This window comes from Podarcis filfolensis (assembly GCF_964270895.1).
Source record: "Podarcis filfolensis genome assembly, chromosome: 4".
Taxonomy (NCBI): domain Eukaryota; kingdom Metazoa; phylum Chordata; class Lepidosauria; order Squamata; family Lacertidae; genus Podarcis; species Podarcis filfolensis.
The window spans coordinates 71239392-71253854 of NC_139607.1; the positions used below are offsets into that span (position 1 = coordinate 71239392).

At 44.3% G+C, this 14463-nt stretch overlaps 1 protein-coding gene across 5 annotated transcripts in view; it reads right to left on the reverse strand.

Moving 5' to 3' along the window:
• Positions 1 to 6916, reverse strand: part of DCBLD2 (discoidin, CUB and LCCL domain containing 2) — a 37537-nt gene extending 30621 nt beyond the window's left edge. For 2 of the 5 annotated variants that reach the window (XR_014547551.1, XM_083611560.1), the window contains exon 1: positions 2118 to 2666. Coding sequence is in view for 3 of the 5 variants with exons in the window: in XM_083611560.1 (XP_083467686.1) it covers positions 2118 to 2226 (109 nt within the window). In the remaining 2 variants the exon portion in view is untranslated. Of the gene's footprint in view, positions 1 to 1762; positions 2675 to 6852 lie in introns of those variants that run through there. The other 3 variants (XM_083611561.1, XM_083611565.1, XM_083611563.1) reach the window with 3 other exon arrangements.
• Positions 6917 to 14463: the final 7547 nt, after the last annotated feature.

The following is a 14463-nucleotide window of genomic DNA, read 5'->3' on the forward strand; positions in this document are numbered from 1 at the left end:
CCTTCTTCCCACTTCCTCTGGAACAAAGAGCCTAAAAAACCTGAACTATTCCAGGGACCCACAACAGTGCCATGAACATTTCCCTAATATGTTGCATTCTTTTGTAGAGTTCCATTGTAAACAATACTGGCTGAAAAGCAGAGCTGGGCAAAAATGGCCTATCAAAATTCTCCATCCTACTTGCAGGTGGAGAAATTAAGATTACCTTTCTCTGAATATTCTCAAGGGTTATTTCTCTGTTTCTTGGAGGTGGGGCCTCCCACTATCAACAACTGTATCGAATGCCTGGCCACCATTTTGCAGCTCCCATAATGCCCCCAAGCTAGCATCATTCCAGGACACTGGTAGGCAGAAAGAAGAATGGTGGCAACGACAAAAAATGGCTGAGAATATTTCAAGAACATTCTACAAAATGGCTACCTTTTTCAGGGAGTGGGAAAAGTAAGTGATCAGAAATTATTTCAGGGGAAAAAACCCCTTAAATAAATAAGTACCCGTATGCACATTTAATTCGTTGCACATAAGCAAATTGTGCAAATCGCACAACAGGACAGTATGTATTTGTTTATGGGAAGAACTACCCTAGGAGTTGTCCTTGGGTGCCATATGCTACACCAGAGCCAATGTTTACCACAACAGAATTCATGATCATTTTGTGGAGTTTTTTTACTTGAATGGAAAGGGAAAGGGAAAGGTGTAGAGTACTTTTCTCCAAAGGTATTCTCTCAGGGAGAATAGTACAGTAATAGGAACTCCCACCACCACAACCCACAAGCTCTACTGGGGAGATGAATTAACATCAATTCTGTTAACTAGTTTTGAAGTCTACAATGCTTGAAGCTTCATGAACTGAACAACTTCTATCCTTTTATTCTAAAATAAGAACTCATTCAAACGACAATCCTACAATATCCATATAATGTAATGCCTCATCTAGCACATTATATGGCAGTTTTGTAACAAGGTTTCAGCTTTAATTCTCTATTTTCTCATTTGTGTCCTGTAAATAACAAGAGTCAGATGCAACTGAAAGAGAAAACTAAAGAGCGGCGCGTACACAGGTTTCAGGGATTTCCTATCCCAAAGTCATCATCTTTAGTTAATCTATGCCAGCACTCTCCTTTTTACTGAAAGCTTTACAAAAGTGACACGACACATTAAAAACCAGCTTTAAATCATTCTTAGACACTGCCTATTCTTCATTATGTTACTTAATAATCTCAAAATGTCAAGCTGGAGGAAAATGGGAGTTATTTCAAGTATCACTCCTTAAAATTCCTCAGGCTATTCCCCTTTTACTTTCTGAAAAGAGAAGGGCTGGGTCTTGAGCCTTCTTGGAATTTATATCTTATTTGGCTTGCCCCCTACCCAATGGGGCCTACGGAGATTAGCAATGCTATCTGGATACTATGAGAAGCACTCAAGTCAACACAACTGAAAGCTGGTTCCAGCGCGGGGAAAAGACTTCAGATATCATCACATTTCAAACATCACTCCTTCATTTCGGTGAAGATATCAGCACGAAGATATCAGCACCATGCAACATATGGATGCAAAGCACTTTGCACGCACACATGTGGCGTCGGTGGGAAGCTTTTTTTTATCATCGCTGCCCCCAACCCGTCGTGCGTGGCGTGGGTTACACGCGTGGGGCAAAGTTGGAAGCCAGGAGTGCAGGCCGCGGAGAAACAGCTGCACGAACACGAAAGACCAATTTGCAGGGGCCTAGGGGCTTCCCCGTGGACCTTTCGCTCTCATGCACCTTTAAGCACTTGTTAAAAAGGTCAAACAGCAGCCCTGCCTTTTTCTCTTCGACGGGCTTCGGAGGGGAGCTTCCAAGAGCTCGTGGGTAATTGAGGAGGTGCTGTCGGGGGGCAGAGTCCCCTCAGGGCAGGGAGGCGGCGAAGGAAGCCCGCTGACGTGGAAAAGCGGGGTGCCCCGTGGCCACCTAGACGCCCCCTCCCTCCCCAATGCCCGCGACGGCACCTGAGAGAGTAAGGGGCAAGGAAGGGTGACGCTCCCCCCCCCCCGGCGGGCTTCTGGGAGGGCGCCAAGCAAGAAAGGCGGGAAGGCTGCTCCTCTGGTCCCTCCCCTCCCGACGGGGCTCCCGCACGCACCTTTCTGCGCCGCTGCGTCCCGCCTGAGCAGCAACAGGAGGAGGAGGAGGAGGGAGGCCAGCGCCGGCCGGGTCCCCCGGGGGAGCGGGCGCTCCGGGCTGCTCACCATACCCCGCGTCTCGGGCGCAGCAGCCGGCAGTCCGAATGCATCCCGAGCCGCGCTGCTCTCGCCTTGCCTCCTTCTTCGCGCCTCCTCCCGGCTCGCGCGCCGTCCCCGCGCAGATCCGTCCAGCCTCTGACCGCCGCCGCCGCCGCCCCCTCCTCTTCCTCTCCTTCCCCCACCCACCAACCCGCACGGCGCGCTCCCACCGCCCCCGATGGGCGCAACCACTTCCGGGTCCGCTGCAGCCGCCCCTTCCCCGCCTCCGGCAGCCGAAAGTCCCCCAGCGGAGCCCGTCTGGCCGCTTAACCCCCCCTCCCCGCCCACCTCCCGGAGTTGAGGCGCCCTCCTTCGCTGCTTCGTGGGGAGGAGGCGGGAAGGGGGGGGGACTCGCGCGCGTAAACACAAACAGAGCAACAAAGAGTCCTCGGGGTACTCGGAGGCGAAGGGGCGCGTTGTAGCCAAAGGCCTTCGTGGACTCTGCCCAGGAGCGCCCTCGGTTGGGCGGGTGGCGTTAGAGCGAAGCTTGTGGGATTGGCTGAAATGCAAGGCGTGGGGGAAGGGGGGGCAGGTCGTTCCCCTCGGGGGCGGGGGAGAACATCCTCCAAGTTAGTGGTAATTGACTCCAAGGTGATGGAAGGGCGCCCTTCACACGTGCTCAAAAACAGTTTCTGCTCAGTCGGGGTTCCCTGAGCGTGGGAATGGGCTTTGGGGCTGTCGGCATCCTTCCGGGGTCAAAATGCCAGCTGGCTAGCCCCCAGCTGGATCATGCCCTTCCAGCCGTGACGATCCCCCCAAAGGGAAGTTCCCAACAGACTGTGCTGGAATGTAAACGCATGCGACACGCAACAGTCCCATGTCTGTAACTAAAGGTGGAATGGGAATTTCCAACAGGGGCTTCCTTGCAAGTTGTGGTTCACGGCCTAGTATTGTGTAGATTGACATTTCTTGAAAGTGTTATTGCGATCGCGTGCTCTTTAGCTCAATTTTGCATGTTTTCTATATTTTACAATTCTCCAAACCCATTCTTTCAGGGTGTAGTCAATTTAATGGTGAGTACCGGCACCTATTTTTCTAGAAAAAAGGCGTGCGCGTGCGCACACACACACACACTTGAAAACAGACAAACCTGGATATATAATAACTGTGGAACATGCTGCAGTCTCCTATCAACAAATTAGAATTTATTATTGCTGCAGTGAAATAATTAGCCAAAGAACTGCTTCAGATTTTCACTCTCCTGCAATAGAAGCACCAACTTGGAGAATAATATTTGGATTCCCCTCAACAGCTGAATAAGGACTGTACATTCCTCATGCAATAAAACTGTTGTCCTGAAGGGCTCTAACTGTAGAGTCTAGTTCTGTTGCCGGGAAGACTTGTGCTACAATAAACTTCTTAGAGGCCATAGCTGTTCTTGTTTAAGAGACACTGCCGTTAGGGTTCTTATGGGCAGCTGGTATATGTTGCAACATATAGTTAACATGAGCAATCTATTTGGTTTAAAGCAAATACATACTATATAAAGTAGCTATGAAACAAAAAACCAAAAATATTTAAAAAGCAGTTAGAAGCTTCTGAACAAAATTTAGCTTTTGCATTTGTCTTGAGTGCGTGGAAGTTCCACATGCAGGAATCTCTCTTTTAAGTGCTCAGATCAACATGAGATAACCATAATAGTTTCTTTGATCTGTTTTTATATGGCAAATTTATTTGATCTCCATGTGACTGACACACAATTTTAAACAGTTTATCTATTCCTTCCTTCCTGTCTGCACATATATATCTAAAGATATCTTTCTTCCCCAAGCAAGTATTTAGTTGGATTGGATTAACAACACAATATTGTCTCACCTATTTAGTGAAGCTTTTTGTGTGTGTTTGTTTTAAGCATGCCCCACTTTTTCCATTTGTGGGCTAAATCTGATATTCTCAAGCTCTTTTCCCAGCAGACACTATATAGGATACAGTCTTGAAAAATAAACAAGAAATGGTATAGCCGAAGGTATAGCTAATGTGGTACCATCTGAATGTTCCAGACTGCAGCTTCCATCACCTCTGATCATTGCCCATGTTGACTGGGGCTGATATTGAGGCATCTGATCATAGCCTGCATTTTTAATCAAGGCTTATATTTTGATCAGATTCCTGTATTCCAAAAATGAGCTTAAATTCACATGTTTCTTTCGAGATGGGGAACCAGCAGGCAAGGTCTTTGTCGCAGGCAAGGTCTTTGTCAGAGGCCCCTTTGGTTTATTGCGGTCATAAAACAGGCTGGGAGCAAAAGGTCACACTGACCATACAAATGATAGAATACAATCAATCAAGGTTGCAAAAACACTGTGCCTCCCATTAAACTTGAGCCACATCTTCCTGGGGTTGAAGAGGCAAGAGCTGGTGCAAGCAGCGGCTGGCTGGGGAAGAGGCCTCTCTCTCTCTCTGGAGCTGCTTTGAAGCTTCAGGGAATTTAGAAAACTTAGAGAACCTAGCTTTTATAAAGTTCCTTTTTACTTAAGAAAAGGTCTTTGCTTCTAAAAATCTATATATGTTATGTATGAAATATTGGCTTAAATGTAATTATGCAAAGGATTTAGAAAGTAAGAAATTATAGAATCATAGAAGAGTTGGAATAGACCACGAGGGCCATTGGGTCCGGACCCCTGCCAGACAGAGAGACGCCATCGGAGCACTCCTGACATATGGTTGTCAAGTCTCTGCTTAATGACCTCCAAAGAAGGAGATCTTTCATTGATAATGTGTGGGAAGATGAACAAAAGATCTGTTTTGGAGTGAATAGGGCAATAGGGCAAAAGATGAAATGTTAGTTAAGGCGCCTAGTCTAGGGCAAAAGGTTATCTGGTAATTAAGGTGCCTTGTAGAGGTTAATGGCTGTTTGCCAATTATAAATAGAAGGAAATATAGCTCTTTGTCTCCCATAAAAGGCAATAGGAAATGGGTGTATCTTTTATGATTGGTTCTAGCAAACAGCCAATAGGAATTTTAACCAGGCTGATTGGACAGAGGCAGCCAAAGGAGGAGCAAGGGGGCTGGGCTGAGGGAATATAAGCGCTGGCCATAATGGCAGGAGACCAGGCCAGAGCTTGGTAACCATATACCACTGTGCCTCACATTTATTTGTCTGACAAATAAATTATTATTTTAATTTCTCTATTGCTGCGTTGAATATTTCATTACAGCTAAGCGTTAACCACAAGCAGGGTGCTACAATATAACATCTGGAAGATACCTCTGACATAGTGGTTCAGAGTACAAGCTATGGGGCTGGATGTCCCCAATTCAAATTTCAGCTCAACTATAAACTCACTGCTAAGCATCAACTCCAGACCTGTAGTTTGGAGATTACACAACTGGCTACCCTTACATGGTGCCAAATACATATTAAATTTAAAAGCTATAATTTCAATTTATTGGACCCACTTTAGTCACAGAGATCCTCTTCTATAACCTAAAACAATGTACGCCTGTAAAGAATCTCGTCTGCATTTAGTGTGTCCAAAACACAAGACAAAAAGGTGCTACATGTCATAAATTGCAAAAAGTAAGGAATATTTTATGAACAGTAGATACATGCCAAATAAAAGAATCATGCTCCGTATTGTAGTGAGATCCAATTCTATTCCTTTCTAAATACCAATTTTTAACCTGATTTGGGAGAGGATTACTTTCCCAGTCTCAGATATGGTAAGTAGTTAACTCTGAACATGAAACAAATCAGTTAACTGATCCTCTTTATGAAAAGTTTGCAGTTTCATCTGCATCCTAGCTTAGCTCCAAACCATCTAACAATATACCCCCAGAGCAACCTAATAAAAGCATCCCTCTTGCTGGTAGGAGCCAGGAGAGATACATGCTAAAGTCCTTGCTAGTTTTGACATTGTGAAAATTCCCTGTGGCAACTTGTTCCATTATCCTAGCTGCAGCTATTTTCTCCTGGTCTGTTTCACAGTCCTGTGACAAAAGACACTAAGACTTAACACTTGTGCTTGGCAAATCAAAAGAAGAGTGAGTGAGCACAGATTTGCAAGTGTCTGTAGCAGTCTTTAAAAGGCAACCTTTTAAAGACAGGGAGCAGAGGCAGATTTAGGGGGACATGGCCAGTCGCACTGGGCACAGGGCCTTAGAGGCGCCGCAACTATGATGTAAAATGGAAGGCAAGGGGTGGGGGTGCTGAATTTTGGCGTCACACAGGGCAATGCTGAAATTTGAGCCCACAAGGTGTCATCCCACTCTACAGATGTCTGGATTTTTTAAAACAACAACAACAACAACCTGGAGGAGGATGGAGCTGTGCCATCAGTAGGCTGGCAATAGCAAGCTGGCACAATGCTTCCTGACCCTAGTCACACTTGGAAATGTGTCTATATAATAATGTAGGAGCTTGTTCAAAGAACAAATCACATAGCCCAGGGGTCCTCAAACTTTTTAAACGGGGCCAGTTCACTGTCCCTCAGACACTGTTGGTGGCTGGACTAAAGAGGTGCCAGAAACATGCTCTTTTTCATGTACTGTATTCTTTAAAGAAAAACAACAACAAAAAACACTGTTTCAAAATAATAGCCAGAACAGACACACAACAGGTGCTATCAGTAATAATATAAATTACCTATACCTCACCTTTATACTTCATTTCCTTTGGGTTATTTTTGATGTTGTTGTTCCTCATGCATATGACTTTCTCTGAATTGAAGTTTATTTTCAAACTTGGGGAAGTTTGGGTGGAGAGCTTTGTTTTAAAGATTAACCCACCACTATTTACACAGAGATTCCCTTGTACAATAATCTGTTGTGATTCAGACTTCTCTTCTTGCTAATTCTATTTGCATATGTTGCCTGTGTTTTTGGTGCTTCCCTAACTTTTAAGGTTGCCAGGGCTAATGCATGGGACCCGTGCGCATGTTAAGGAGGCAAGTGGCCGGCGCGCTGCTCCGGTGAGAACGGAGCCGGTCTGAGGGGAAGGGAGGAGGGGAAGGGCTGGTTTCCTTCGCCAGCGCGCCATTATCAAGCAGCGGGCAGCGGCGGTAGCAACCGCGTTACCAGGGCTTTGTTACACACACACGCTTTTACCTCAGGGCTCTTCCCGTCCGGCTGCTTCTGAGCCTTGTGCCTTGTGGGCGGGCCGGGTTCAGGACCCTGGCGGACTGGATCTGGCCCACAGACTGTAGTTTGAGGACCCCTGACCAAGCAGCTATGTGCTAAGAAATACCCCCCCCCATCTTTCAGTTGTGATGCTACCTAACTTTAGCTGAGCCTTTGTGATGTGGGTGCATATCTGTTTCAGCTATGGGCATGGTTAGTAATCCTGCATGGAAACATTGCTTCTCTATATGGGTCTCCTTTACTGCATCAAAGCAAATGCGATCTGCATTGTGACAATTTATATTTCAGATGAGTAATTAAAGACCTTTCTAGCAACAGTAAGAATGCTTGGGCAATGGATGAAATTTCTTATAAAAGTTGCAAAAACTCTTTTTATCTCTGGATGTTTGAAGAAGGGGTCGGTTACATCAGAGGTAGTGTTTTCCATCTTACTGTGTTGTCTCTGTTTCTCCTACCTCTTAATTCTTCTACACCTCAGTTTGGCTACTTCAAAACAGATTAGGTCTTGCATCATCTACTAAGAAGGGATTCTTTCTGCATTAAGCATTTTATTGAGCTCCATATTTTGCATTATTATCTCTTCCTTGTACATAAAGCTTTCAGTTTTTCACAGGAATTTCATATCCTGTAATGCCAGAGAATGCGTCATTATTAGATTGCAGACAAGGAATCTCTGTCTATCTGACTTTCTCTCTCTCTCCCATTTCTATTATTAAGCAGTATATTATTGCCTTTGCTGACAGCTCAGAATTTAGTTCAAGACTCTCTGCTATTTGAAAATGGAAATGAATCATATACATGGGCAAAATGGCGCTCACCGTATTAGCAATAAACGTGGCCACATTTAAACCATGCATCTTCCGCAAAGCTTCCCCTTTATAGACCACAAAACATTAGTTTACCTAGTTTTGACCACAGTCTGCTGCAGTACTGTGAAAACTGCTTCCATTATATTAATGGGAGGGCAAAACATAACTATTAATGGTTTAACAACATGATCAGAAGCAGGAGAATTCATTCACAACAAAATCATAACCATTGCATCTGTAAACTGCCTTGATTCATCTCTAAGCGTTTCCTTAGGTATGAATGCTTACTCCAAATACTATGCAGGATTTATTGACCACCTCCAGTGTATTAGGTACTATATAGAGTGGGCAGATTTCAGGCTTGCTTGATTTGCTATGGTTAGAACTCCAAGATTCATTCATCAGAACCAAGTGCACAATGGGAGAGTGGAATCGGTCACCTGCTGAACCCCATGAACTCAAACACCGTGTATAGAAACACACAGCTACATATGAGAACCATAGATTGGAGTTTCTAAAACAAAACTTTCAAAGTGGAGAGTACAGCTGCACAAAGACCTGTTCAAAGGTGGCCAGTGAATACCCATATTCTACAGGTTAGGAACCCTGAGGCTAAGGAACAAGTGATTACAGTGGTACCTCGGGTTAAGTACTTAATTTGTTCTGGAGGTCCGTACTTAACCTGAAACTGTTCTTAACCTGAAGTACCACTTTAGCTAATGTGGCCTCCTGCTGCTGCTGCGCTGCTGGAGCCCAATTTCTGTTCTTATCCTGAAGCAAAGTTCTTAACCTGAAGCACTATTTCTAGGTTAGCGGAGTATGTAACCTGAAGCGTATGTAACCTGAAGCATATGTAACCCAAGGTACCACTGTATTTGTTTCTTTGAATTGAATTTGTTGCCTGCCCTTCATTGCAAATTCCCTGAGCAGTGTGCATACAATGTATTTTTTAAAAAAAAAATCAAATACCAGTATTAAAACACCCTAATTAAAACCACACAGAAATTTGTATAGTGCAAAAGGCATGGGTGGGAGGAGGTGAGGTGTGGAGGGGAACAACCTATTCTAAAATTTGCTCCCTAAAGCTTGGGCGAACAGATTACTGTATATAGCACAAGAAGAACAGCACTCTTTCTCCACTTCTGATTCCCAGCAACTGGTGTTCAGAGGCTTCTGAGGGCCTGCCCAAGAAATTTTGGCAACTTAAGGCATCCCAAAATGGCATCCTCACTCCTCACCAGGGAAGAAGAGATGAGGGAGTGTCTGCATCAGAAATAAGGGGGTGGGAGAAAGATTGACACCAGGATCTGCCACTCTGGTGAATTCTGCCACCTGAGGCAGTTGCCACACGTTACCTCATGGGTGGGCCCAGCCAATACTGGAAGTAGTACCCAGCTATCATGGCTAGTGGCCATCAATAGCCTTATCCTCCATGAATTTGTCTAAACTCCTGTGAGTTTGAAGCACGACGGGTAGACATTCTCCCTTCTTGCCCATGACCCTTTCACAGGGGCTGGGGCTATGCATGGAGGTCACTGAATTTGAGAACCCATTTTGCTTCAGTTCTGAGCAGCTGCTGTACAGGAATGTCATAGAGGCCTTTACCATGCAGCATTCCACATTACACCAACGTTTGAAAAAACAAAACAAAACCCAAGATGCTTGAAAATGACTTATGAAATATTTGTAAATGAGAAGTAAATCTGGGGCCAAGGAACAGTAGCATTCACCAAGCTGTTATTTTTTGTTTTTTTTAGTTCAGTATTTCATACATATGCTTGATCCTGAGCAACCGTTAACAAGGTCAGCTGCCTTGAGAATTTAGTTTGGGATCATTTTGTTTCCAAACAGTATCAGAGTTAGGAACAGCAAGCAGGCACAAACAGTCCCACCAGAAGCTGTGAGGAAACATCTGGTGATATGATCTGTTTCAAGGCTCTGAGAGGAGCATAATGTGCTGTGCTAAAATGTATTTCTTCTATTTGTGTACCACCAAGTTGCACAGAAAGCAGGTCACCAGGTCTCCCCTTTTTAATAAACTCATTCTGAGAGGTTTTAGGTGTTTTCATTAAAACCCATATCCCAGGGGACCTCAAGTGTGTGTGTGTGTGTGTGTGCGTGTGTGTGTGAAAACAAGTGTGTTTGCAGGCATTTTCTTTATATGTGTATTATTTTTATTTCTTTATCTGTTGCATTTACACCCCACCTTTTTTCCTCATGTTGCTCAAGGTGACATACATGGTACCCTCACCACCCACACTCAATTCCCACAACAATCCTGTGAGGTAGGTTAGGCTGAGCAGTTGTAACTGCGCCAAGATCACCCAGTGAGCTTTCTGGCCAAGTGGGGATTTGAACCCTGGTCTCTCAGGCTCTAGTCCAACCCTCTAACCACTACACCACACTGGAAGCTGCCTTGGTCCACCCAGCTCAGTACTGTCTACACAGACTGACAGTGGCTCCCCAGAATTTCAGACATGGTTCTCTTGTAGTCCTACCTGGGCAAGCTGGGGATTGAACCTGAGGCCTTCTTGATGAAAAACAGATGCTCTGCCACTGAGCTGAGGCCCTTCCCAAATTTGGAAAACATTCTTTATTACATTCAAGAGCATTTCGACAGCTGGGTTTTTTTAGTACTGCTTATTTCCACATACAATATGGTCTGAAGCGCAACAACAAAAAAACGAAGATCATGGCCACTGGTCCCATCACCTCCTGGCAAATAGAAGGGGAAGAAATGGAGGCAGTGAGAGATTTTACTTTCTTGGGCTCCATGATCACTGCAGATGGTGACAGCAGCCACGAAATTAAAAGACGCCTGCTTCTTGGGAGAAAAGCAATGACAGCATCTTAAAAAGCAGAGACATCACCCTGCCAACAAGGTCCGTATAGTTAAAGCTATGGTTTTCCCAGTAATGTATGGAAGTGAGAGCTGGACCATAAAGAAGGCTGATCGCCAAAGAATTGATGCTTTTGAATTATGGTGCTGGAGGAGACTCTTGAGAGTCCCATGGACTGCAAGAAGATCAAACCAATCCATTCTAAAGGAAATCAGCCCTGAGTGCTCACTGGAAGGACAGATCCTGAAGCTGAGGCTCCAATACTTCGGCCACCTCATGAGAAGAGAAGACTCCTTGGAAAAGACCCTGGTGTTGGGAAACATGGAGGGCACAAAGAGAAGGGGACGACAGAGGACAAGATGGTTGGACAGTGTTATCGAAGCTACCAGCTTGAGTTTGACCAAACTGCAGGAAGCAGTGGAAGACAGGAGTGCCTGACGTGCTTTGGGGTCACGAAGAGTCGGACACGACTAAACAACTAAACAACAAAATTTCCACATACATCACAGGTTGGAATCCCAGTCAATGTGAGCTCCCTGTGCATACCTTTTACACCAGATCCAGGGAACCTGTGGCCCTCCAAATGTTTGACTCCAACTTCCATCAGCCACAGCTAGGATGACCAGTGGACAGGCATGATGGGAATTGTATTCCAACAACATTTGGAGGACCACAAGTTCCCCATTCCCATTTACATCATTTTTTGTCCTAATCAGCATGCAGGGTCATCTGGACCAGAAGAAGCTCACCATTTAGCCAGGGTCATGGATAATAGCCATTGACAGCCTTACCCAGAGGATAGACTTATTCTCTTTTAAAGCCATCAGCATGAAGCCCAGTTTCAAGGTCTTATCTTGCATCAGGGCATAACAGTCTTGCTTCTTTATTCAAGGATGGCTTACTTGAGATGTTAAGTTCCATTGGGGTTCCTGCATGAAATGGTTTAGGGAAAGTGTACAAGACAGACTAGGAATTTTCTCCAAGCAGGCTTGAATAGCAATCTTTTAAATTCATTAATCCAAATATATATACAGCTTATGATATGATAATACCAGTAACTACCACTACTACTAACATTAGTCTGTGATAAATACAATTTTGTCTGCGTTTGGCAGTTCATTGTGAAAGACTGAGCAGTACAGGAAGCTTCTATCAAACCTGTTTATGTGAAGGTGAGGAACCTGCGGTCCTCCAGATATTGTTGGACTCCATTTCCCATCAGCCCCAGGCAGCATGGCCAGTGGTCAGGGATAAAAGGAGTTGTAGTCCAATAACATCTGGAGAGCCACAGATTCCTTATCTAGAGGGTTAAAGGTTCTCCATTCATGTTTTAGGATGAATAGCAAATATCCTTTTGTCATGTTTCATGACAAAATTCATCCCAGTCCATTACTGGTGAGAAATTCCTCCACTAAAAAAATTGAAAGTTTAATGACTTAAATGGACAAAAGATGCAAAACAATGAAGATCTGAGCATTCAGTGATCTATACCATATTGCTACAATATGCCTTGATTTTGGATTGGTCACTTTATCTTTAATAAGCGAAAGATAATAAGAAGAGATCCATCAAACTATGCCACATATGACTTGGGGAAGTAGGCAAGAAAATTTACAGACTTCCATTTAGGAAAGTAAAACCCCTTTAAATCTGTGGTAGACATTCACGTACATTATACAAACAGCCTTCATAAATGGTACAGGAGAACAGTTGTTTCAGATAGTCAGCTTCTCTACAGAAAAACAGACATCTTGAGAACTTGTCAACTCATGTCAGATGGCTTTTAGATAACACCAAAATACCAACACCCTTGGGTTTCCAGATGTTGAGGATGGAGATTAATTTTGAAGAGTCAGAGTCAGGAGGAAATCATAGATGTGATAAGATCTCTGGGAAGAAACAACTGAGTGTAGCTGGGGTTTAGGATGAGTTCACCATGGCCATTGAGCCAGAATTCGGTGGCTGACTCAAATACCTCCCATATTTCAGAACCTCACATTTCACTACTGAAAGGCTTCCAACATTCCATCCACAAACAAATCTATAGGCCAGAGTCCTTGTGTTATGGTAAAGATCAGAGCTATGTTTCTGACTCTGACAGACCCAAGCAACTACTTGTTAATATCTTGCCTCTTCCTGTTGTACGGGAAAATATCCTCATTAAGCAAGAAGCACCATAAGTGGTGAGGAATAGATGCATGGTCACCATCAGGAAATGGTAACAACTTGCTTTCGATTGCAGTTTCATGACTAGCAGAGCCCATTTTTTGCATTCTGCATATCTATCCCATGTCCTTCATGTGGAAAGCACCACTGCTACCCTTTGCCCACGGATAGAGGGGCAGGGAATGAATATTGTTTAACCAGTTTCCAAAGGATGCAATATGGGGTATTGGAATACACAGTCCTACTTTGGGGCATGGTTTTTCACTGCTTGGTTAATTGAGTGGGGTGCTTTGTCTCTGCAGTCCCAGATGTCGCACTTGACTTGCGGTTCATGTTGGGTTCGTGTGTCTGGGATCCCATAAGAGTATGTGATGTGCTCTTAAGCCCTGCCTGCTGTCTCTTTGTGCAAAATACTTCCTTTTCGTACGAAGTGGCCTTTCACCAAAGTTGTGCATTGTGTGCTCTAGGTGTAAGAATAAAGTGGTATGGGCCTATTACAAGCACCCTGCTGTCTGAGACATGGATGGATGGGTTTTTATCTATGTGGTGTGCCGTTATTGGCTAGAGCTGGCTGCAGTCTTTGTCACCACTGCAGCACTGAAGGTGGTGCAGGATAAGCGGCGATGGTGATTTTGGGCTCTCCGTTGAGTGTTTTAATGTATACCACTTCTTTTTTTGATGAAACATTTCACTGTAGGGGCAGTTGGGCCAATCTTTGAATGAGCATAGGATTCTGAGTTCCGCTAATCTCGCATCATACACCCAGGCCACCTATTTTTGTCACTTGCAACAGGGTTTTGGTTATACTGGCAGAATGTTATACTGGCACAAGTGTGGTATGCTGGCATGGAGCACTGAAGCTGTCTTTGGGCTCCACTGGGACAAGGGTATTTGATCAGCATTCTGCTATCATCCAGATAGCATTAATTGAGACTGAAACGGAATTTCAACCAACCAATCATGTGCCAGAGCATGTATGAAGCCAAAGACATCAACTTCTGTTTGGTCGAAACATATAATTAGATTTCATTGAATCAAACAGAACACGAGTTCCACAGATACATTTGAACTGATGGCGAAATCTTTATAATAAAAACAATTCTTCCAAGCTTCCATCCTGCGATTGAAAGAAAGCCATCTCAAAAGACGAGCCTCACTAAAGCATGTAAATAACATCAACCAGATCAGCCGAGAAATATTGTTGTGCTTGATTTCTGAGAACACAATCTGTTAGCCATCTCGGATTTCACCAGCAACGTGGTGATTAAATTAATGTTTCTCTTAGCAACGCTTCATACTGTACTGAGAGATAA